Source organism: Pocillopora verrucosa, chromosome 5, assembly GCF_036669915.1.
Source record: "Pocillopora verrucosa isolate sample1 chromosome 5, ASM3666991v2, whole genome shotgun sequence".
Classification (NCBI taxonomy): domain Eukaryota; kingdom Metazoa; phylum Cnidaria; class Anthozoa; order Scleractinia; family Pocilloporidae; genus Pocillopora; species Pocillopora verrucosa.
The window spans coordinates 26,335,502-26,358,077 of record NC_089316.1 but is presented as its reverse complement, the minus strand read 5'-3'; the positions used below and the strand labels follow the sequence as shown (position 1 = coordinate 26,358,077).

The window sequence follows — 22,576 nt, the reverse complement described above, 5'->3', positions numbered from 1 at the left end:
GATTAAATCAGAATGGTAAAGAACTAACAAAATGACTTACTAATCACAAACTAACTCAATACTTCCTAACAGAAGGATCCATTTTCGTGAACGGGAGGTATTCTATATAACAGATCACTCTGCTCGTAACCACGAAAATAACCACCAGCTGCTGGTACACTTCATGACACATACACGTCCGTGTAGCCGCATTCCACAAAATGGCGGATAATAACAGCACACCACCTTTTCCCGCCGTTCACGAAAATGAATTAAGCGAGGGGAATTAAAGAAGAGGCCGGTGCAATTTTTCCTAGTTAGTGCCAAAGAAGATTAGACGTAGGGGATCATAGAAGACATCTGATTTGAGTACTACGGTCACCACCTCGGCTGGTCAAGATGATTTCGAAAATCCTTCTCATCAGGCGTTGCAGCCTAGACCAATTTTGGATGCTTTGCTGGTAAGTCTTAATTTTGCTTCTATTAAAAAAATTTTCGATTCTGTTTTTTTTTTACTGTCCAAGCCGGAATGGGAAAAAGCGTCTTCAGTGACCACAAGATTCATATCAATGAGTCGTTAACCACCTACAAGAAGAGATTGTTTGGGAGAATTAATACATTCAAACAACAGCGTAATCACAAATTTTTATGGACTGCCAACGGGAAGATCCTCTTAAGAGCCTGAGACCTCATGCATTGTAAGCTTTTTCTACCCACGAGGAATTTGAAGATTATTTGGATGAGATTAATAACAGATGAGTGTTTTTTTTCCAACATCTGATTATTCATATTTATTTATACATTTATTTATACATCACTTTATACACTCTCCAATGAATGAATTACAATTAATTCCTTGTAAATTTTGCCATTTCTGCAACATCAATGATCAAGAGTTTAATATTGCAAATGGCTTAAGGTCAGTTCAGTTCAGTCAGCTAATAGATACTGACCTGTTCAATTTGATATCCAACCCTGATAAATCTGATGAAACCGATCCTGACTTAATGCTTACTATTCCAATGTCAAATTACTACTCCATATCTCAGATAAATAATGCTATTGCCAAAGCTGGGCCAAAAGCTATTTCAATAATTTCAATTAATATGAGAAGCTTACAAAAAAATTTAGCTTTGCTTGAAGATTTTCTTTATTCCCTTGATAAAAGACCAGAAATTCTTGCTATTACTGAAACCAGATTAAATGCAAACTCTGTTTGTAATGTGGATCTTTTAAACTATGAACTTTATTATACTGATTCACCTACTTCGCCTGGTGGGTCAGCTATCTACATCATTAAGACTCTTAAATCTATAACCAGACTTGATGTAAAATTTAATCTGTAACTAGTCAAGTTGTGCTTGGTTGAAATCAATCCATGTAATGGCAAGGCACCTATATTAATTGGATCCATTTATAAACACCCTGGTGCTAATGTAGAAGAATTTATTAAACATCTTGATGATCTAATTATAAAATTACAGAATAGATACCAACTATACATTCTGGGAGACATGAATATAGATTTTTTAAAATATAACCATCATACACAAACTCAAGAGTACCTAGATATGCTACACTCTAACAACATCTTACCAATAATAACTAAGCCTACCAGAATTACTAATTATACAGCAACTTTGATAGATCATATATATACCAACAACACTAACCAAATGATATCTGGAATTGCTACAATAGATATCTTGGATCATCTACCAACCTTTTGTATTGTTGATATACCAGTACAAAACAAAAATTTAAGAGATATTGTAGAGACTACAGGCAATTTGATTCAGAACTATACCTACAGGATATCAAAGCAATTGACTGGAATAGTATTTACATTGAAAGCAATGACCTAAATGAATTTGCAGCTAAGTCCATAAGTACTCTTCAGCTAATTGTTAATAAACATGTGCCAAGGAAACAAATATCCCAAAGTAAACAGAAGCAGTTTAGTAAGCCTTGGATAACTAATGGTATACTCAAATCTATCAAAAATAAACAAAGTATTTATAGAACACACGTTCTCTCGAATAACCCAAAAAAAAGCTACTTATGCAATTGCACTCACTTTGTAAAGATTGATGAAATTGAATCTAGTATGGAAACTATTACGTGTGGAGTTTCCCAGGGTTCAACACTTGGGCCATTGTTATTCTTGCTTTATATTAATGATTTACCAAACTCCTCTGAGAAGCTTTCTTTTAGAATATTTGCAGATGATACTAATATTTTCTTTACCGGTAGTAATCCAAACGGGGTTTGGATTACTACCTTAACAATGAATGAAGAGATTAAATTAGTTTTAAAATATTGTCCTATTAATAAGTTATCTGTAAATTTTAAGAAAACTAATTATATGCTAATAACATCATCAAAGAAAAAAATACATTTAAATATCCACAATATTGATTGCAAAAGCTAGATTAAGTATCTAGGTATATACCTTGATGAGCATCTACAGTGGGAATCCCAAATTCAACATGTAAATAATAAATTAGCAAAGAATGTAGGTATAATTAATAAGCTAAGACACTATCTTGATTTTCATTTGCTCAAACAGTTATATTATACCCTTATTTATCTATACTTAAACTATGGTCTTGCCAGCTGGGGTGCTGCTTACAAAACTAGATTAAATAAAATCTGCACTAAGCAGAATAGATGTATACAAAGCATGTTCTTTGCTTATGGCAGAGAACATGTCAACTTGTATTATAATCTTCTTGGAATCTTGAAACTTGAAAATATTTACAGACTAAAAGTATCACTTTTTACATATAAACTTAAGAATGACAAAAGTAACACCCCAGCTGTACTACTGAATATTCTCACACCTGCATCAGAGATTCACTCATATAATACCTGGTATGTTGCAAATCAAAACTTCTTTAAGCTATCAGTATGCACTAATTATGGTATGTCTACATTTAAATTCTCTGCAGTAAAAATCTGGGAATCTGTACCACCTGAATTTAAATGTTTTCCATACATGCTATTCAAAAAGCAGTATAAAAGATTGTTATTGAGTACTCAAAACTAACCATAGTTTAACTGTTAGCTATATAAGATAATGCTTCACAAAATACAGTTTTCCTTTTATTCTAACTTGTATTTATGTATGTCTTTCCTCTCTTACAATAACAATATTGTCTTAAATGTAACTATTAATTTAAATTATACTTAACATCCGGCCAACCCCAACTCATATCTACACATGACAGTGACCAACTCAAAAGCTCATTGGCTACTTTGGTCACTGTACATGATTAAATATTCTTTCTTCTAGTTAATTTCTGTTTGTATTTTTTCTATATCATTGTAAATCATGTTGTGTTAAGTTATATTTTCTGTAAACAGTGTGAAATAATAAACTTGAAAACTTGAACTTGAAACTTTACAGTCATTTTAGGCTTAAGTTCTTGTAGCATGTACTCTATAAATTATATTCAGGTGTGACACATGTCAGGAAAAGATTAGGAAAGAAGTTGTGGAATTTTATTTTGAGTCATGGGAAGTTGATATGTTTGAAAAAAGTCATGGAAAACTGATATCGGTAGCAACCAAGATATTTCTCATTCAACAGACTGTTTTTTTTTTTTTCAAAGATATATTGGAGATTGTTTTGTTCATGAGTTGTGATGAATCACACACAATGACAGTATTAATTTTTTTATTCCTCATTATTTTCTTTTGTATTGGGCTGAAGCTTATATCATTAATACCTCCTCTTTTCCAACAAGGATTTTACATGCAGTTTTTAATAAAAAACAGATCTCTTACCATACTTAGGAGTGTAAATTTCACAGCAGTTTAAATATTTATGGTGTTGTTATTTATTTCTAGGATGTTTCTGATGATGAAATCATAGCAGATGGTGAATTAAGTTCTGCTTTATCCACTGACCCATGCTCTCAGACAGACCTTGTGCCTGTTACCTCACAGTTTGCATACATGTGAGAGCTGTTGAACAGCAATGCTTTTCCCATCATTGGCAGCAAGATTTCTTCGTTCACTTTTCCGGATTTTGATACAGTTACAGAGAAATTGCTTGTAAGTGCCTGGGATATTTTTCATAAATATTAAGGATAACACCTAGGTAGAGGCACTTATTATTAATATTCCCAAATCTTGGCCAGCAAGCTGATCATTGTTTATAAGTTATTTTTGTAACACTGGTGTTGATCTTTTTTTGTACTGCTAGTACTGTAGTACAAAAAGAAATGACCACAATTTATGTACTACTAGTAAGTAGACCTTTCCACCTGAGCAAGACTCAAACCTGGGTAATATTAATACATCACTGTATACATGCAATATAAAATATCCTAATTACACACCTGTGATATTCATAATTATTTTTGATTTTGTTTAATATTTTATATCGAATGTTTAATGTTTATTTATATTTTGGGTTCTCTGTACTGACTTGTTTCTAGTGCATCTTGTACATGTACAAGGAGGTTAGACATTCTACGACTTGGCACAAATTGTTTGTGGTTTGTACCCTTGGGGCGCATCAAAAATGTCTGTTTTTTTATTGGTTAGCACAGTAGCTATGTAGATTACTCATAACTAGATATAATGTGGTACTTATGGTTATGCCAAACAAAATCAATCATTTACCTTACATATTTTTTATCCTCTACCATCAGGAAGCCAAATATGTGATTGTTGAAAGAGAACCCAAGGATAACATTTGGATCTATCATTGCAAATGTGTTGAAGGCACAAGGCAAACAGATTATTTGCAGTCACTGTCATCAACAGTCACAGGAGATAGTAAGTACAAGCATGATATAAGAAAACTGATATAAGTAATTTATAAAAATGCTCCAATAAAGTTGTTCATCCAAGTCACAGTTTGAATGTAGACAATAACTGTATCTCATGTGCACATTCATTAAGTGCCATTCATTTCTGTTTATACATTAGGAGGCAACTGCAGTTCCCATCCTCTTTCTTACAGCTTCTCTTTTTTATTGTTGCCAATTATTTCTCCAGCCTCCTTTAAGCAGCCTCATGTGCTAGTCAAATGTTTTTTCTATTGAATTCTAACAACCTGAGTTGTGAAATGAAAGGCCCCAACTACTAGTAACAGGATTATAAGCTGTCTTCATTTAGCTATTTTGTTTTGAATCTGACCCCTGTGTCTTTGACTGTGTCCCAGGCCCCTGTGCCATAATTTTCTTCTTTGCATTTCAGTATTAAATTGAGTAATAAATTAAGTATTGTTGATTAAATGTTTGTCATGGGTTTAACTGCAGGTAGTCCTGTTTATGGGAATTGCATCCATATTGAAGCCACTGAAAAGTTGATGGAAAGCTTTGACAGGGAAAACAACATCACCCCTTCACTTGCCAGAGACACATATTCTCATGATCACACTTACCGAGTAAGATGAATGAATTTTTTGCTTTAGAATGTTAAAATTTTGGAATTATTACTAACATTAATCTTGCTTTCTTCAACATTTTTCTGGTTATTTTTTACTCATCCCAATGATTTTGGTTTAAGTTAAATAATGTTAGAGCATAATTTGTTTACTTAAACAGCTAGGCCACCTTCAGAGTACAGCTATTTATGAATCTTAGTTTATTATATTCTTAGAGAAATGACAAGTGCATTGTTTGCTGTAAGTAGCTGTAAAAATCATATTTTTCCATTTGTATCTGTTATTTAAGTAAAGACTATCTGAAATGATTGTAGCATTTCCACAGTCTACTTACTTTTTGTTCTTGCTGTTTTTCTATCTCAAGAGGAACATCATGACTTATTGCCTTTGAATGGGAATAATTTTACCATTTTTGTACATGGAAATAAACAGCATGGAGTAGTTGGCCTCCAGGGTACACTTATCACCTGCTTTATCTGTGATCACCAGCATCACAACTGTGAGGATGTAACAAAAGTAGCAGAATCTGAGGAAACAATGGAACACAGAATGCGGGATTTTCTTGTCTATTTTTTTGCTGAGAGAAAACTTTGAGAGTCTACTGAATCAGTTGCAGCAGCCATCACTTGTAAAGAGTGGAAAATGAGAGCAGTATCTTGTAAAAAAAAAAACCATTCCAACTATCAACAACACCAAAAAAAGTATTCTCCTCTGGAAGATGTAAGTTGTTTGTGGGAAAATGTCAACTACTGATTTGGTGCTGCTTACTCCCAACTTATCTCCCTCCTGCCCAAAGTGTTTATTGCAGTGCAGTAGTCAGACTACACAAGCTTTGTGCTTTTTGAAAAAGCAGACATGGCAATGTGAAGGTAAGAAATTCCTTGCATTAATTCCTTATCTCTTTAAGTGTTCAAGTTGTGTTCACTGTCATGAATGGGATAGAAATGGCTGAAAAATGAAAACCATACAAGCAAGGTTGTCCAGTTGATTGGATGATAGCTGTCAACAGCCTGGTGTGAGGCATCCATTAGGATGAAAACCCTCAGCTGACAGCAAGCCAAATGATTATAGGTGGACTGCTAAAAACCAACACAAGGTTTTTGTCTAACCCATACAGGGAAGGTTGTCCAGGTAGTGTGAAAATTTCATTCAGATTTCAAACCAGTTGATTGGATGATAGCTGTCGACAGCTAGGCATGAGGCATCCATTATGAGGAAAACCCTTAACTGACAGCAAGCCAAATAAATTATTGTTATCATTTTGCCTCAGCTCAAGGTGAATACAGATGGACTGCTAAAAACCAACACAAGGTTTTTCTCTTGCTCTAGCACAGATATTTTTCAGTCATGGATGGCAGCCAGAAATCAGAAATGTTCTCCTCTTTGTTACATAATTATTACTGACTTTTCATTCGTAATCTTATGTTTTAAATTCTAAAACTAGAGCTTTTAAATTTGGAGGTGAAGTTAACAATGCATCAAAAATAACAACATTCACCTTCCAGTTGTTGTCCATGGACCAAACTACTTGTCTGTGCTTAAGCTCCCTATTTACAATAACAATATAACTTAAATTTATATATTATCCAAGCATAAATGTTCTGAATACAATATGAAAAGGTTCATGGCGGTGGCTACTAACATTTCTTGTATGAGTAATTTTACGTCATCTTATCGTTAAATTTTTGTAATAAGCAAATAATGATTTCTGTGTGTTTCATTTCAGTATTATATTATACTTGTGTGAGGAAATCTGTGATGGAAAAGTGGTGTTTGATGGCTCAGAGCTCACTTTGTTAAAGGTGGGTTCCTACATTGTTTCTTATGAGGTCTTGAGGGATTTCATGTTTCATTTTCTTAAGGGGAGGTACATGTAACTTATTCTGCATCATAAATGAATTCTCTGTTGCAGTTTAAAAGTTGAAGTCTTACAGGCCTTCACACTTATTGCACATTACTTTGATGTTGTGTTGAGAACGGCATTATGAAAATTACATTATGTTGATTTTTTTTCAAGTAATCACATACCACCCAAAAGTTTACAATGAATTTGAAAAGGACATTATTGTGACATCTGAATATCAAGTAATGTACTTAGTTCAATAAATTTAAATGTTTCTGGAACACACCCAGCGGATGCACTTACAACTTCACTGAAGTCTAGTTATTCATCACTGAGTCCATCCACTGAACCACAAGAAAGAGGAAGATAAGTTGCTATTTATTCTTCTGAATTTTTTTTCATATTTTATGCATCATTTATCCTATTATTTTGGTTCCCAGTATGATTCAAGGAGTTCTATTTTAGAGTGTGAGCATGATATAATATATTAATCTAGCTGTTGATGTGAAGACTATGACTTGATTCAGTTTGATTACTGATTAATATAATAACTTTAAATATTTTTAATCCTTCACCTTGGGCTGGCACCTTGTCGTGGTGGTGAAGCTTGTGTGTCTCATTGACCCTGCAAAAACCTTGGAATGAGGTCTTCTTTTTCTGGATCAGTTGAGGGGTTGAGACCAGACTAAGACCAGCTCCAGTTCCTCCTACATTCCGCTGGGATAGACTTTTAATGTGTCTAAATATCACCTGTTTTTATTTGCCTCATTTGAAGATATCTGCATTTAGGCTAATTATTTCATATTTTATGACATCACCTGGCATAGTGACATGGTTTACCTCGCTGAAAATCATGTCAGGCAGATGGTGGATCAAGTAGGCCGCAATGTCAGGAAAGTTACATTACAGACACAGTAATGACCTCTTTACACCTGGATTTGCAGTGTTGTGCACCTGCCTCAGGTAGTTTTCTTTCCTGGTGCATTTTCTTCCATGGATCTGATGTCTCTTTTCCAACACCTATTCCTGGACTTTTCAATGCATTAGGAAAAGCTTCCCCAGTGTGTGCACTTCTTCCCCAATTGGACTCCTTGGAAACATTTTACTGCATTTATTATTGACCTGTTGGAAAAAGTAAAGTCTCTGTTTGGCAGAAATGGATCAATACCAGATGCTGTGCAACTGGATGTACACCACACAAATGATGTAGAATACTATCCTTGCCTGCCTGTGGTAAGAAGTCATGGTGACTATTGCCTGGATGACACAACTCCAAACATCTGCACAAAGAGGAGTACTTGACAACCATCCTTACTTCCTGGAGTTTTCTTAGTGCACTGTAAACAAGGTACAATAATGTTATGAGTTTGTATTAATATTTGTATTAATTTCTACGATGAACAACATTACTTCTGATATAAAAAATGTAAATTTCAGTTCACTCTGACCCCAAACTAGCTATTGTTACCCTTTGTATATTCCAGATTATCCTGACAAGCTCCGGGTTTACTCTCTGCCTGTGGTTTTAGTTATCAGGTTTAGGTTTTTTGCGACAAATGTCATTTTCTTGAAAGACCAAAACTGTTTGTAATGCTTAGTTTTCAAAAGGATAACGTCTGCAGCTATCAAGTCAAAGAATCGCACAGATTAACTGACTTACCTGTTTTGTTTTGTTTTTTGCTGTTTACTGAATAAATTGAAATTTCTCTTACAATTTATGGGCTAAATGGCATAATGACTTGTATAAATAAAGGTTGTTGATTTCTATTGACTAGTTATGTACCCCAGTTACACCCTCTCTTCAGCCTTCATTACATGTTCTTTCACAACATGCTTTCAGGCACTCAACGTACCCAGTGTTGTTGTGATTGTGTAAAATGGTTTTATATCCTCTCTTTTGATTTCCATTTTAGGTATAACTTATGGATTTAATGTAATGCTTTGCAACAAATCTCCTAACATCCCATTTACAGTGTTTCAAATGCATTTTTCACAAGGTAAGCTTAATTTAATGTGCATGTGTATGTTGTGACCTTTGATTAGATGCCATTGTGTATGAAGAAATTTATTTTTATTACCTGGGCCTGGTTTAAAGGATGAATAACACTATCCACCAGAAAAATCACTATCCAGTGGATAGTGTTGTATGTTATCACAACACTTATAGGTGAATAGAGATTCATTCTGTGGATACCGTTATCCACCCGTTGAACAACCGCGGCCTGGTTTTTTGGGAGTTTTTCTTCTCTTGATTTCCTCTATCAGAGTGATTTTATATTAAACGAGTTGTAATAAATGTAAGTTCATTACATTTTTTCGACAGGTCCCCGCCTGATTGTCTATGATGATGCTTGCAATTTGCATTCATATTGTTTAAATCGGGATCCTGTTTTTTTCAAGAACTCTCAGTTCCTTGTGGATCAATTGCATTGGCAGGATCATACAGGTACATAAATCACCCCAAAACTGGCTTTTTCGGTTTGGTCATCTTTAGTGTTCATTTAGCTATGCTCTTGTGTCTATCCCCTCCTACTAACCTAATGGAAAAGTGTGTGACATGAGTGCATAAGAAACAACTGAAGGAGTAAATTACATTTAGAAGGATAATTGATTTTGTAGGTACCCAGGTTGAAAACCTTGGTAAGATCTTGACAAGATCTTGGTGAAATCATGGCAAGATCTTTGATAAAATCTTGGCAAGACCTTTGGTAAGATCATGTAAGATCTTGGACAAGATCCTGCAAGAAGCTGCAGGATCTTGCTAAGATCTTGACAAGATCTTTCAATGATCTTGGAAAGATATTTTTAAGATCTTGCTAAGATCTTGACAAGATCTTTTAATGATCTTGTCAAGATCTTGGTTATGATCTGATCAAAATTTTTGTAAAATCATGCAGGATCATGGTAAGATCTTGACAAGATCTTACAACCCTTGCGAAATGGCTTTTGGAATTCCTAGGAATTCCTAGGATTTTCCTAGGAATAAAGGTGTGAATTTTCACAGTAAATTCGGACTGGGAATTCCTAGGAATTCCTAGGAATTCCCAACCATAACAACTCTGGTTCTAAAAACCTAGAAATTCCTAGAAATTCCCAAAAATTCCTAGAAATTCCCAGAAATTCCAAGTTTATAGCCAACAGGACTTGGAATTCCTAGGAATTCCAACTCAGAGAACCGATGACTTTCCCTGAAAAGCTGTAAATCTAAAAAATTCCTAGGAATTTCTGGGAATTTCTGGGAATTTTTGGGAATTTTTAGGAATGTTTAAGAATTACTGGGAATTTTAAGCAAAAATTTGAGGCTAATGATATAAAATAAATACTTTAAATAACAAAAACCCAGCTAAAATTCAAGTATTCAATGAAATTTATTTAGAAGCTTAATTAAGGCTTACATGTAAAATATTTTTGATAATTACTAACATCAATGTGTGGTAATATTAGGATGGAATTTGATTTATTTTTCTTTTCTTGAAAACTTCATACGGATTAATCCTCAATTACAGCTATTCATATAAAATAGTTCTAATCAATCATTATATTTGGTTTGACACAAATTGTGAATAAAATCTGTTGATTCTCTTCCATAAAATACAATTTATCTTAAGTTATATTTATATAGTTATATTCTTGGGAGTGAAGGGGCTAATTACAAACAAATAAAATTGATTTTTTTATTAAAATCTTGTTGTAACTGTAACAATAAATTAGAATGAAGTTATCCTAAACTGCAAACTTAGCTGCTGTTTGTACTGTTTGTATTTTTTTTCCTGGGCTCACAATGAGTTGGCCTTGAATGAGGTTGTCAACAAGAACCTTGACCATTTTGTATCTGGATTCCTTGACATCTGAATTTGAAAAAAAATAATATATTAAAATATGTATGTTTAAAGCTCAGACCAGGCTTTTAAGATGGCTATGAGGAAAAGGGCATTCATTGGATTCTCAAATTGAGAAATCTCTGTTATATTGAGTGACTTTTATATTGGAGTTAGTACATCTCTCTCATGGATTTTACTAAAAAAGGGCTGAATACATTATTTTGTTTTTACCAAGGAGGCTTCTTTATGTACTAAGGTTTGTTATGAATCTTGAATGTTCCCAAACGTGACTAGAGGAATCTTGAAACCTTACTGATAGGTTTATTTCATTGTAAAGCATAAGCTTAAGAAACTGCAGCATGCAAGTGACCGATTCGATTCTCAGAATTTTTCTAGTTTCAGTTGCGCCGAGCGTTATGTAAGCTTAATTCAACCCGCTACATCTATTCTTTTATAAGATTTTGATCACGTAACGAATATCGCAATTTTTACTCACCACAAACTTTCAAAATCGTAGCTTTACAGATGGCCACTCGACCCTTGTTTGTACCAGTCAATATGTCAACTGTTGTCCCTTCTTTTAACTCCACGGCGCCAACGACTTTCTTCTCTTTTACAACACTCACGCTATTCTCGTTTTCCCATTGAACCACAATAATAGCTATCTTTAGAAATGTTATATTAAGCAAAACAGTTGAGAAAAGCGATCAACCGATGAAAAGTACATTCAAAGATGAGCGCCAAATGGAGTCTTCTTTGTTTCCGATCACGGGCATGATCACGTGGATCTTTTAGGACTTGTCATTGGCTAGCAAAGTGAACCCGCTGGCTTGCTGATTGCAGAGTTAAGAGAAGCGCCCGACTTTATTCTGACTTCTCCGACCAGTTCTCTGCTTCTAGAAGATGGATAGCTTGGTGATATAAATAAAGATGTGAGCTCACTCTATGTAGAAATAATCGACAAGAATCGATCGTATTACAAATGCACGATTTGTGGCCGAAAGTTGTCGAGGAAACAGAGACTCGAAACTCACTTGAGTTGTGTTAATGGCAAAGGTGAGAAATAACACAAGCCAATCACAGTTTTGAATGCGACTACAAATCGTCTTTTACCCTCATATTTATAAAAGAAGGATACCACATTCGGAAGTATAAGAGATACATAGATGATCCCTGAGTGTACCAGTACCTAAATCTACACAGCTTGACCGTAGCAAGCGTTCAGCAACACGTTCCAACACGGCCATCTCGATTCCTCAGTCAGTCGTTTCCACTGAACTTAAAGCAGTATTGACAACAGAGTAGAGTGCGTCTTACAAAGGAGAAACATTTGTACAAGAGACAGGAGTAGCTATATGCGATTACAGAGGTGCGTTGGAACTCTGGTCCACAAATAGTTATGCACTGCCCGAAGTATAAAACAATTTTGTTGATAGCTGACAGACAGAGAAGAACAACAAGTAAACTTAAGAGCTGTTATTATTGAAGTGTGACTAGCACTTTTCATTTTTATATAAAGAAGGACTTGTAATTTGCACCAAAAATAAAAAGATGTAATATTTTTTGGGAGATCCAGTGATTGGGACATCTAAGAAATTAAGTTATGAAAGGAAACTTGGCTGGTACTTCTCACTACTAACAAGTCTTGTTGACAAATATTTTCAGATCAGAGTTTCAAATAAAGTGAATTGAAGACGTCATATAAAAGGTGTTTTTCCTCAAAGGGAACATTGACTACCTCTGTCTTGTCTGCATGCCAAATGTTTGCAAAGTGTGTGGATGATCCACAAGTATTGGAACTCTTACAAAAATGTTTTGTAAGAATAAAAACAGCAAAACAAATTACAGCAATTAGTCATGAAAATAGAGCAAAAAACTGAAAAAAAAAGCAGCAACAACAATCATGAAAAAAGAAAGATTAATTAGGTGTTGAATTTGTTTGTCTAAGGCATGAAATTTCTACTAAAAGTATTGTCAACAAAAAGTCTCTGACAGCGTTTGAAGCAACTGAGCTTGACTGTTCCATGGTTTTCTAACAAAGGCAACCAGTAATGTAGGTTAGGGAAGTAATATAACAATGTAATTATTATTAATTATTGTGGAAGTTGGCAATTTCCATTTAACATAACTGACAGCTGGTTCATGAGAAAATCCATATTAATGTAAAGATTTACTAAAACTTAGTTTGAGTAATAAATTTCATGATCTTTAAGTTATAAACATGTACATGTATGTATATCTCTTGGTAAGTTTTGTATAGCATACCTTTTATTGAGCCAAAGTTTTAAGCCTCTGAAATTACTCTTTTTCTTAAAAACCTTCACATTCAAGGTATTGAGAATTTCTTAGAATTTATGTGGACCTCAGGGTATTAAAATTGCCTCAAATTCAATTCCCAGAAATTCCCAAGAGTTCCACACTTCTTAAATTATAGGTAGTTTGTAAAGCTGAGAATTCCTAGGAATTCCTAGGGATTCCAAGTCCTCACAAAACTGGAGTCTTCCTTTCCCAGAAATTCCCAGTAATTCCAAGCTTTTTAAATCAGAGTTAATTTGCATAGTTGGGAATTTTTGAGAATTCCTAGGAATTCCTAGGAATTCCCAGAAATTCCCAGATAACTGGGAATTCAGTTTGCAAGGGTCATTTGCATAATTGGGAATGTTTTAGAATTCCTAGGAATTCCTAGGAATTCCCAGAAAACTGGGAATTCAGTTCGCAAGGGAATGATCTTGGCAAGATTTTTTACTATCTTACATGGTAAGATCTTAGCAAGATCTTTCAGTGGTCTCAACTTGCCAAGATCTTGGCAAGATCCTTCCAAGATAAAGATCTTGACAAGATCATCCAAGATCTTTCATGATCATAAAAGATCTTGACAAGGTTCTCAACCTGGGTACTTAATGAAAGCAGCAGTTTGTTATTGCAAATTCAAACAAATAAATACGAAACCTAAAAGAGGTGAGAAATACTGGCTTTAGCATGAGAGTGTAAGACTGAATTTGTTTGTGCAAGTCTCACGCTCAATGCTTGAGACTTGAGAGCTTTAAATCAACTCAACACATTTTGCATACTACAGCAATTTTTGCTGTTGTTTCTTTTATTTACCCAGTAATTTACAAGGAATTCTTCAATTCATGCCATTTATTTATTAATGCTAATGTAAATTTTTAGTGGGTAGGGAGGTTCATTGTAAAAGGAAATGACAGGATGGGGGCTGGAAGAATAAAATAACATTTCAATATTCCAAAAAGGAAAAACGTTTCCAAACTTGAATGTGTCTGTACTATCTCTAGAATAATGTTCACCAACCAAGTGTCAAGCAAGAAAGTAAAATCAAAAAGTAGAATTTAATACAATTAAAATAGATGAACTGTATTTTCAAGGGGTTTAAAAACAAAGAGACAATTGTAATACTGTAATCAATGCTGTCTCCACTTCGTTTGGTGTAAACTTCACCAATAACTTTTTTTTTTTTGATAAGGAAAACCCCTTGAGGAGGCTATAATACTGTTTTAAAAAGCAGCTCAACAGAATTGCCCATTACTCCTGCAAAAACAACCTCAAGTCTTTAAAGCCATCCAGAAGTACTGGTTATTAACCCTTTAACTCCCAGATCAAAGTGGTACTTCTCCTTAATCTTAACCATACAGTTTTTATAATGTTAGTTCAGAGAATTTAGTATTGGATCAAATAATTGTTCTCAAATTGATACTTTTCTTTATTCTCATCACTTATGTGGTTGATATTGTATTGATTTTGTAAGGAGAAATTCTGTCTTGGTTACTCATGGGAGTTAAAGAAGATGCATTTTCCTCTAATGTTTTGTAAAATGTTCCTCTTTATTGGAGCAATTAGTGCTACAAAAGAAAACATAGTTAAGCACATCTATTTCATCATGAAATGGCTGATCATTATACAGTTGAACCTGTATTAAGCTGCACCATATTAAACAGTTACCCTGTAATAAAGCAGTCACTTCTCAGTTTTTCTCTCCTTTATTACTGTAATTTTCACCTCTATTAAGTGGTCATGGTCATCCTTGATTGAGTCCCAGCTTCCTGTTTTTATTGTTTTCTACTTGCATGTGTTGAACAATCACTTAAGCAGAACCTCTCAAATAAAGCTAGGAATAGTACTTTGAGTTCAAAGGTGCACAACTTATTGCAAATTATCTAATTCTGTTGGGACAGATATTATGCACAAACATTACACAAGTCAATCAGCCTATGATTATGACCCAGAGGTCCAACTGATAGATAATAGTATACAGTTATTGTGCATCAGTGTTCTTTTTTATGCTATGTCACCATTTTGTTGATTTTGTTTACTGGTATTAAAAAAGAGGCTTTTGGATTTTTTTAGCTAGCTTTTGAATAACCTTTAAATTAAGTTATCAATTATGGCATAAAATAGTGCTTTTTACTGCATTTGACTTCTGTTCTGTGCAAACTGTTTAAGTGGTCTCCTTGCAATTCTGTGCAGGTGACTGCTTGATGCAGGTTTGACTGTATATGTTTGTAGCTTTTTCTTCATCAATCACTGTTACTCAACATTGATATTGTTCTCTTTTCTATGCAGGAAAGAACAACATATCATGAAAAGGAAATCTGACAAGCTGTCCAGCAACAGGAGCAGCAGTTTTTGGAGTTTGACTCATCATCAGAAAACTTATCAGCAGAAAATTTAGCCACGATTGTGGCTATAATGTTATTGTTAAAAAGGCTGCTGTGACAAGTGCCACTATCAGTTATATAATGGAAGAAATACATGATTCTTCAAAATTCAAGTACAAATGGGTCAATGTTAGTCTAGAGAATGATGAAAGAGTAAAAAATCTGCAGCTTCCAGTCATTGTTCCAAAGGAAATTCTGGAAAGTAGTGATCTTGTTGCACAAGTATACTTTTCAGTTGTAAATGTACTTTGGTATAATTTTTTAACATTCAGACAAGTTATTTTAGGGAGTATTTCCTATCATTATTTATCACTGTATTGACATTGTGAGCTAATTACATGTCGCTTTATGGACTCAAAGTTTATTTTTCTTCTTTTTAAACTTATAATTGCTAATACTGTAAATTCCAATTAACCTCTATCAAAACATCCACTTAATTTTTCTTTCCTTTTACTGAACATTAAATTGCTTGGTTGTTGATTCTTAGAAGAAAATGTGTGTATGTAAAGGCTCGGGAAATTTGTCCACTACAAATATAATTTTTGGCATCACCTGGCATTTCTAAACAAAAGAGATATTTCTCAAGCAGGTTTGAATTAGGTTTTCTGTGGAATTGAGTGGAAATTGGGTGTAGCCCTGCTCTGCACAGGTGTCTTTGTTGATGAGATTTTCTCTGCCAAGATCTCAGTAGTAATTCTCCTTACTGTCTGCCATACAAGTGTTATGATGTTAGCTGAAAGAATTTGGTATTGGATCAACTAATATTGCCCTAATGGATGTTTTTTTATTCTCATCACTTGCCTGCTTGATACTGTATTGATATTGTAAGGAGAAATTCTGTCTTTGTCAGTTATGAGAGTAAGAGGGTTTTAAAAGAGACAAAGATTTGTTCAATAAAAGTGTTTGGACACAGAAATTCTAATCACCTGCTTTTTCAAGAAAGTTTGTAGAGATCAAAAGCATTCTTTCAAAAATGTGGAAAGTTACATTTTTATTCAAAAAACCTTCAAAAATCGTGGAATCTAAAAGTGTTGAAAAAAATGTGAAGAATTCTCAAGTGTTATGTCTTTTCTTAGCTGCAACAAGTGGAAATCTTTGTGAGGTTTCCTTGCCTCCTCTTCCCATTCTTTTTGTTTGTGGGATTTATTTCTTTTCTCTGATTTCTTCTTTGTTATTTGATTTTTGTGTGTGCTGAGGTCCACTGATTTCATGAATCTTGCTTTAAAAAGGTTAACAGGTGTCCGTAAATTGGCCAGGAACCTTCTCAAGGATATATGGTACATTGATGACATGAAATTTGCATTCTACACTTTCTTATATATTTTACTGTTGTTTCAAGGCATGGGTTGAAAGAAGGAGGGGAAAATCATTCAATTTGAGATAGGGTATGGGTTTTTTTTTAAGGGTTGCCTCATACCCTCACCTTGAGGCAGTCTCTCTGGTAAATTGGTAAATTTTGACTGAAATTGAAAAGACCACACCCCTTCCCCATAGCTTCCAAGTTGTGTCTAACAATTGAGGCCAAATGTATCTCAACGCAAAGTTGACTTGGGTTTACAAAATTTATATTGTTCATTGACAGATTTGGGAGTCTGGCTCCAGTTGTTAACCCTCTAACTCCCAGATCAAATTTGTAATTCTCCTAAATGTCAACCATACAATTCTTATAATGTTAGTTCAGAGAAATTAGTATTGGATCAACTTATTATCCCCAAATTGATATTTTTCTTTATTCTCATCACTTATGTAGTGGATATTGTATTGATGTTGTAAGGAGAAATTCTGTCTTGGTCACTCATGGGAGTTAAAGGGTCAACAATAACTGTTAAGTTGAAATCTTAATTGGGTAAGTCTGATACTTCACCAGATTTTGAACTGCAACTCTACAACATTTATTATATTGAACGAGCAACAGCCCTTAAATATGTACATAAATTACATTAATATTTACAACAAATACAGAAACTTCTCTAAACTAAATTGTTTGAATTTGATATAAATCTTGCGCCAATCACCTACAAAGAGGCCTTCTGTCTGAAAGCAAGAAGGTTTGATTTACAATTTGGACTCAAATCTTTTTTCTATATTTTGCCTGGAGTGTGAAACTACTTGAACCGATTCGTTTCGATCAAAAAAAAATTGCAGAAACACGAGCAATGAAAAAAAGAAAACCTGGTATTCTACCTAATCATCTAATCCACCTAAAATCTCACACAAAAGTCCAAGCGATCAAAACATACAGAAGCATGGAGAGAATTTAGGATCGAAACTAACCAATCATAAAATGACAAAGTGTCCTGAGAGGTCCGAGGTTCGATTGTTTTCTCTGCGGGAAGCTTTGTTTTTACTTCAACGTTATTGGTTCGTTTATGTAAAAAAAATTGACATCCTTTGTTCTCAATAAATATGTTCATTGGTTCATTTTTCTTCATTTCAATCCGGTTCAAATAATCTCGCTGCTCTGAGCGCTCCACAGAGTAAGTTTGCTTTCATTCACGTTTTGAGTTGTTGGGCTGTAATTATCACTGAGGGCCTGTTTACATGGAGGTGGGGGACCTCAGGTAGGTAAGGTAACCCGCCTCCATTATCCATATAATTTCTTATTCTACTTTAATCACGTTTACATGATAGGTGGGGTGACCCGCCTAGGCGGGTTTCCCGGTCTGCCAGATAGGGTAACCCTGTCGGGCGGGTGACAATTTGGCAAAAAGCTCAAAAGCGAAACATGTATGTTTTAAAACTTTATACATTTCCTAGCCGTCTCATGGCAGAAATCATCAGAAACCGCAACGAACACACAAGGAGCGTAAAATGTTCACATTTCGGAATATTTAGCGTTGTAAATCGACCATATTTGGTTTCCCAAACTATTCCGTATAACGTATTGAGTCAAGGGTCCCTCGCTAAACCAAATACCGCGTAACAACGCGTGACGCTTTCATGAATAAATACCTATGTGTCCAAGAATTAATCTTTCGTTTTTCTCGAGATGTGAGCTTGGGACGCCTCTGCTCAAACTCCGTAATTGCAAGCGCAACAACAACCTCAAGAATTCTCACCCCAACGCCCTGGGGTTGTAAGATTGCATTGAAATACGCGTTTTATTTTTCGACTACGGCTAAGCGGGTTACCTCACCTACGTGGGGTCCCCCACTACCATGTAAACAGGCCCTGAGCTGGTTACCTCACAATTATTTTGAATAGTAAGTGGTGCAAATAATTTATTTTTAGTTTTTAATTGGAATTGCTCAAGGGCAAAGAATTAGCTCACACTTAAACTGACTCTTGCCTAGTAAATCACGTGCCTTTAGCTTACCTGCTCCCGTGAGTTTATTGAATGAGAGGTTTAACGTGTGTAGCTGACAGTTTTTGTTGATGGCTTCAGCCAAGTGCTGTGCTCCAAAGTCTGAGATGTTATTTAATGAGAGGTTTAACGTGCGAAGCAGACAGTTGTTGTTGTTGATGGCTTCAGCTAAATACTTTGCTGCTTCATCTGTCAATTGATTTCCCATGAGGTTTAACCAGCTCAGTTGAGATTCCCTACATTTTAACAATTTGCAAATCTCGAAACAACCTAATGGACCAAAGTTATTGCCTCTCAAATCTAAATGTGATATTTGTTGAACATTAATTACATTTACTAACGAAGAGCAATCAACAGCTGTGAGGTGACAATCAATAAAATTTACACAATTAAAGTTAATTTGTTGAAGTTTTCTCTGTGCTTTTGACTTCATTCTACTATTTTCGTTTAAACATTTCATTAATGTCACTGCTAAATATCGTTCATCTGCAGTCGGCCAGCAGGTCACTTTCGTTTTCTCTTCATTCTCTGTCCACTGTACGTTGTAGAGTTCGTGTTCTTTTTCTTCAGTTTTCACAGGAAGAAGGTCTGTGATAATTTCGCTTGGTAGGTTTTTTTTATTCTCCATTAATCCTGCTACAAACTGAAAAACCAGCTGCCATTTGCCTTCCTTAATGTTCATTTGAACAAAGTTTCTTAATTCTGTTTTACTCATGTTAGTTAGGTGCTTCGCAGCGAAAAACTCCTGCATTGTGAGATGAATAAAACAGAACTGTCCTTCGCTACTAAACGAGTCAACTTCACGGTCGGGTAAGCGGTGAAATAGAGCGCTGTCCTCCATTCCGCGTACTTCGTTTGCTCCAAAGATCAGCCTTCCTTCTTTAATTCCTTCAAATGCCAATTTTTCTAGTTTCTCCAATTTTTTTTCTTCTTCGCGGGGCAATTCATCTGATGCAAAGTCTTTGCGAGTGAAATGTTTATCGCGAAATTCTTCGTTGTGTCTCAAGTAGAAAATTTTCACGGCTCTCTTGTATATGCCTGTTAGACTTGTTGGAAGGTTAAGACCTCTAGGAGTATAGAACTTCACCATTTTAAAGAGACTTGAGCAAATGATGAAGCAGCTCGCAGGAATGTAACAGAGAGATAAGATATTGATGTTGCTGGTGATGTGACGCTTTACTGTGTCGCCTGCTTCCTTGTCTTCTTCAGCAAATTTGGTTACATATTCTTCGACTTGTTCGGATGAGAAGCCAAGGATCTCAAATATTTTGTCAAAACGAATACTTTCGGTGCATGATAGAGCTGTAGGTCTTGTTGTAGTCAAAACTGCCGCCCCTTTGAGAAGTTTTCCGGTCGTTAGTTTGGCATAAAGCGCCGAGAGGGGCATCTTCTTGTCTACGCGGTTTTTGAATTGAGGTTTCTCATTTTCCGTGCCGATCTTTGAGTTATCTTTGAATTCATCAATTCCATCGAAAATAAGGAGAACTTTCTGAGGGTTTTCCAGGATGTAATTCCAGACTTCCTCATCCAGCTTGTTCCTGGGTGAGTATGTGGAGCGGGTCAGTAGCTTCCGAAGACTAAGGTCGGTTGCAGCGTTGAATAATCTGAATTTGACGAAGAAAGCAGCATCAAAGTGGATTTTGTCATCGGGTGTTTTATGGAATACTTTGTTAGATGCCCAGTCTCTGAGAATTTTTGTACAACAAAGAGTCTTTCCGATACCGGGACGACCGACGATCAAAATGTTTTTGTTTTCGTGATTAAGAATGTCCTCTGGCCCTCTCGGTGTTTCGTTTTTCACACCCGACCTGGCGTAGATTTCCAAATTCTTCCCTCTGTCTTCGGTAAAGTCATAATCAGCCATGTCAGGTACAACAACAAGGTTAGTGTAAATCTGATCCAGAGTCAAATGTTTAGGTGGGTGTCCTTTGCCAGGAGGACTTGGAAAAAGCGACTGGAGTTGTGGGGGTTGATAAGTATCGTCGATGATAATTTTCTTTGTATTCTGGATGAACTCCTGAAGCGGTGATTTTACGAGTTGTTCAGGCCCGCTTGGCACATGTGGGATGCTCGTCTCATGGTCTTCACTTTCCTCTACATGGTGAGCTTCTTGTGGGATGTTTGTTTCATGTTCTGTCCTTTCTTGCTGCTGATGGATGTTTATTAGAACTTGTATTCTTTCTTCTTGTTGCTGAGATTCTTCGGGAGGATTTAGATGAGATGCTTGAAACTTTGAGTTTTGCATGAAATCCCTTACTTTGCATGCCCTAACAAAAATGTAGACGATTTCAATCAGAATACTAACGACAAAAATTACATTTACCACAAGGACTGCGTCCATCCAGGAGGCTTTCTTTACCGCTCGTTGATTGTGACAGTCGTATGAACGGTGTGGGGAGTTGTCAGATGAATTCCTTGACTGAGTGGTTCCATCGGTTAAATAACAATGAAACGTAGAGGAAAACTTCAGAGGATAAAGCAACTGAGTTTGTAGTATGATGAAAACAACTCCTAAAACAAGTCTTGTGGATAGTTGACAGCAGTAAGCGATAAAAAGCTTGTATCCCGTTGGTAATGCGTTCTCTTGGTTGCGCGACTGTCTCTCTGGATCACCATTACGAATACTTTGCGATAGTTGATTGACTGTTGATCTTACTATTTGGGAGTAGACAACACACACAAATAGAATAAGGACAAAATTCAAGATTACGAAGCCATAGACAGGCAAAGCGAATTTGTTGTACTGCTTCTCGTATTTCTCGTAACATTTTCCCCGGACGAGGTCGATGTTTTGACTTTTCGCTCCACCACAGCGGAAATCAAACCTTGGTTCGCTGTTTTCCATGTCGGCGAATATACCAAGGAAGAGGACACCAGTCAGGGTCCAAAGAACCACTGCAACATATTGAATTTTTCCGAAAGTCTTTGGCTGTAAGTAATCTAATAGTTTTTCCACTGACATCTTTAGTGTTTCTGTAATTTTCGTTTGAATACTGATTTTCTCCGGTTGAAATGAACTCGTAATTTGATCATAGCATATTTAAAGAGATACGGAACTTTCAATTGATTGGCTCTTTGAAAAATTTCAATTGTCAGAAAGGCGTTTACTTGGTTACATAAGAAACAGATATCAGACCACTAAATTAAGACGGTACAGATGTGTCCTATTTCTGGAAGATGCACTTGACCTCCATTCATCCATTCGCCCCCATTTCATTTGCTCATTTTCACACTTCACTTAATTTTCAGCTCTCGAACCCAGAGTGCTAATGTTGGTTATTATTCAACTTGAAGCCTGCTAAATTCTAAGCTACCAAATATCGCCATTTTTCTGTGGCATTTCGAGAGATTTGTAATTCTTACTTAGAAGCTAAAACACCTGGGTGTGCTGCAGGTCATAGACTTCTTTCTTTAACGCCAGTGGGAGACGTGATGAAAAAAACACATAATCTTTAGACTCTATAAGGTTGGATAACGTAATGATAGGGCAAGAATTTCCGCGTCAAGCTTAACTTTGAATCGTCAAATTCCCGCTTTGAAATGAGTCCGCAAATC

General features: G+C 35.4%; 1 protein-coding gene, 1 long non-coding RNA gene and 1 pseudogene across 2 annotated transcripts; 2 read left to right on the top strand and 1 right to left on the bottom strand.

Moving 5' to 3' along the window:
* The window catches only part of LOC131775252 (uncharacterized), a 62,657-nt pseudogene that overhangs the window by 8,250 nt on the left and 31,831 nt on the right, over positions 1-22,576 (top strand).
* LOC136276873 (uncharacterized) lies at positions 9,204-16,070 on the top strand. The gene is made up of 3 exons (XR_010717512.1): positions 9,204-9,220; positions 9,547-9,669; positions 15,623-16,070. It is a non-coding gene; the product is annotated as an uncharacterized lncRNA (long non-coding RNA).
* On the bottom strand, positions 17,701-22,014 carry LOC136280991 (nucleotide-binding oligomerization domain-containing protein 1-like). The gene has a single exon (XM_066167084.1). The coding sequence runs from the start codon at positions 21,981-21,983 to the stop codon at positions 18,966-18,968; it is 3,018 nt and encodes a 1,005-aa protein (XP_066023181.1). The 5' UTR covers positions 21,984-22,014; the 3' UTR covers positions 17,701-18,965.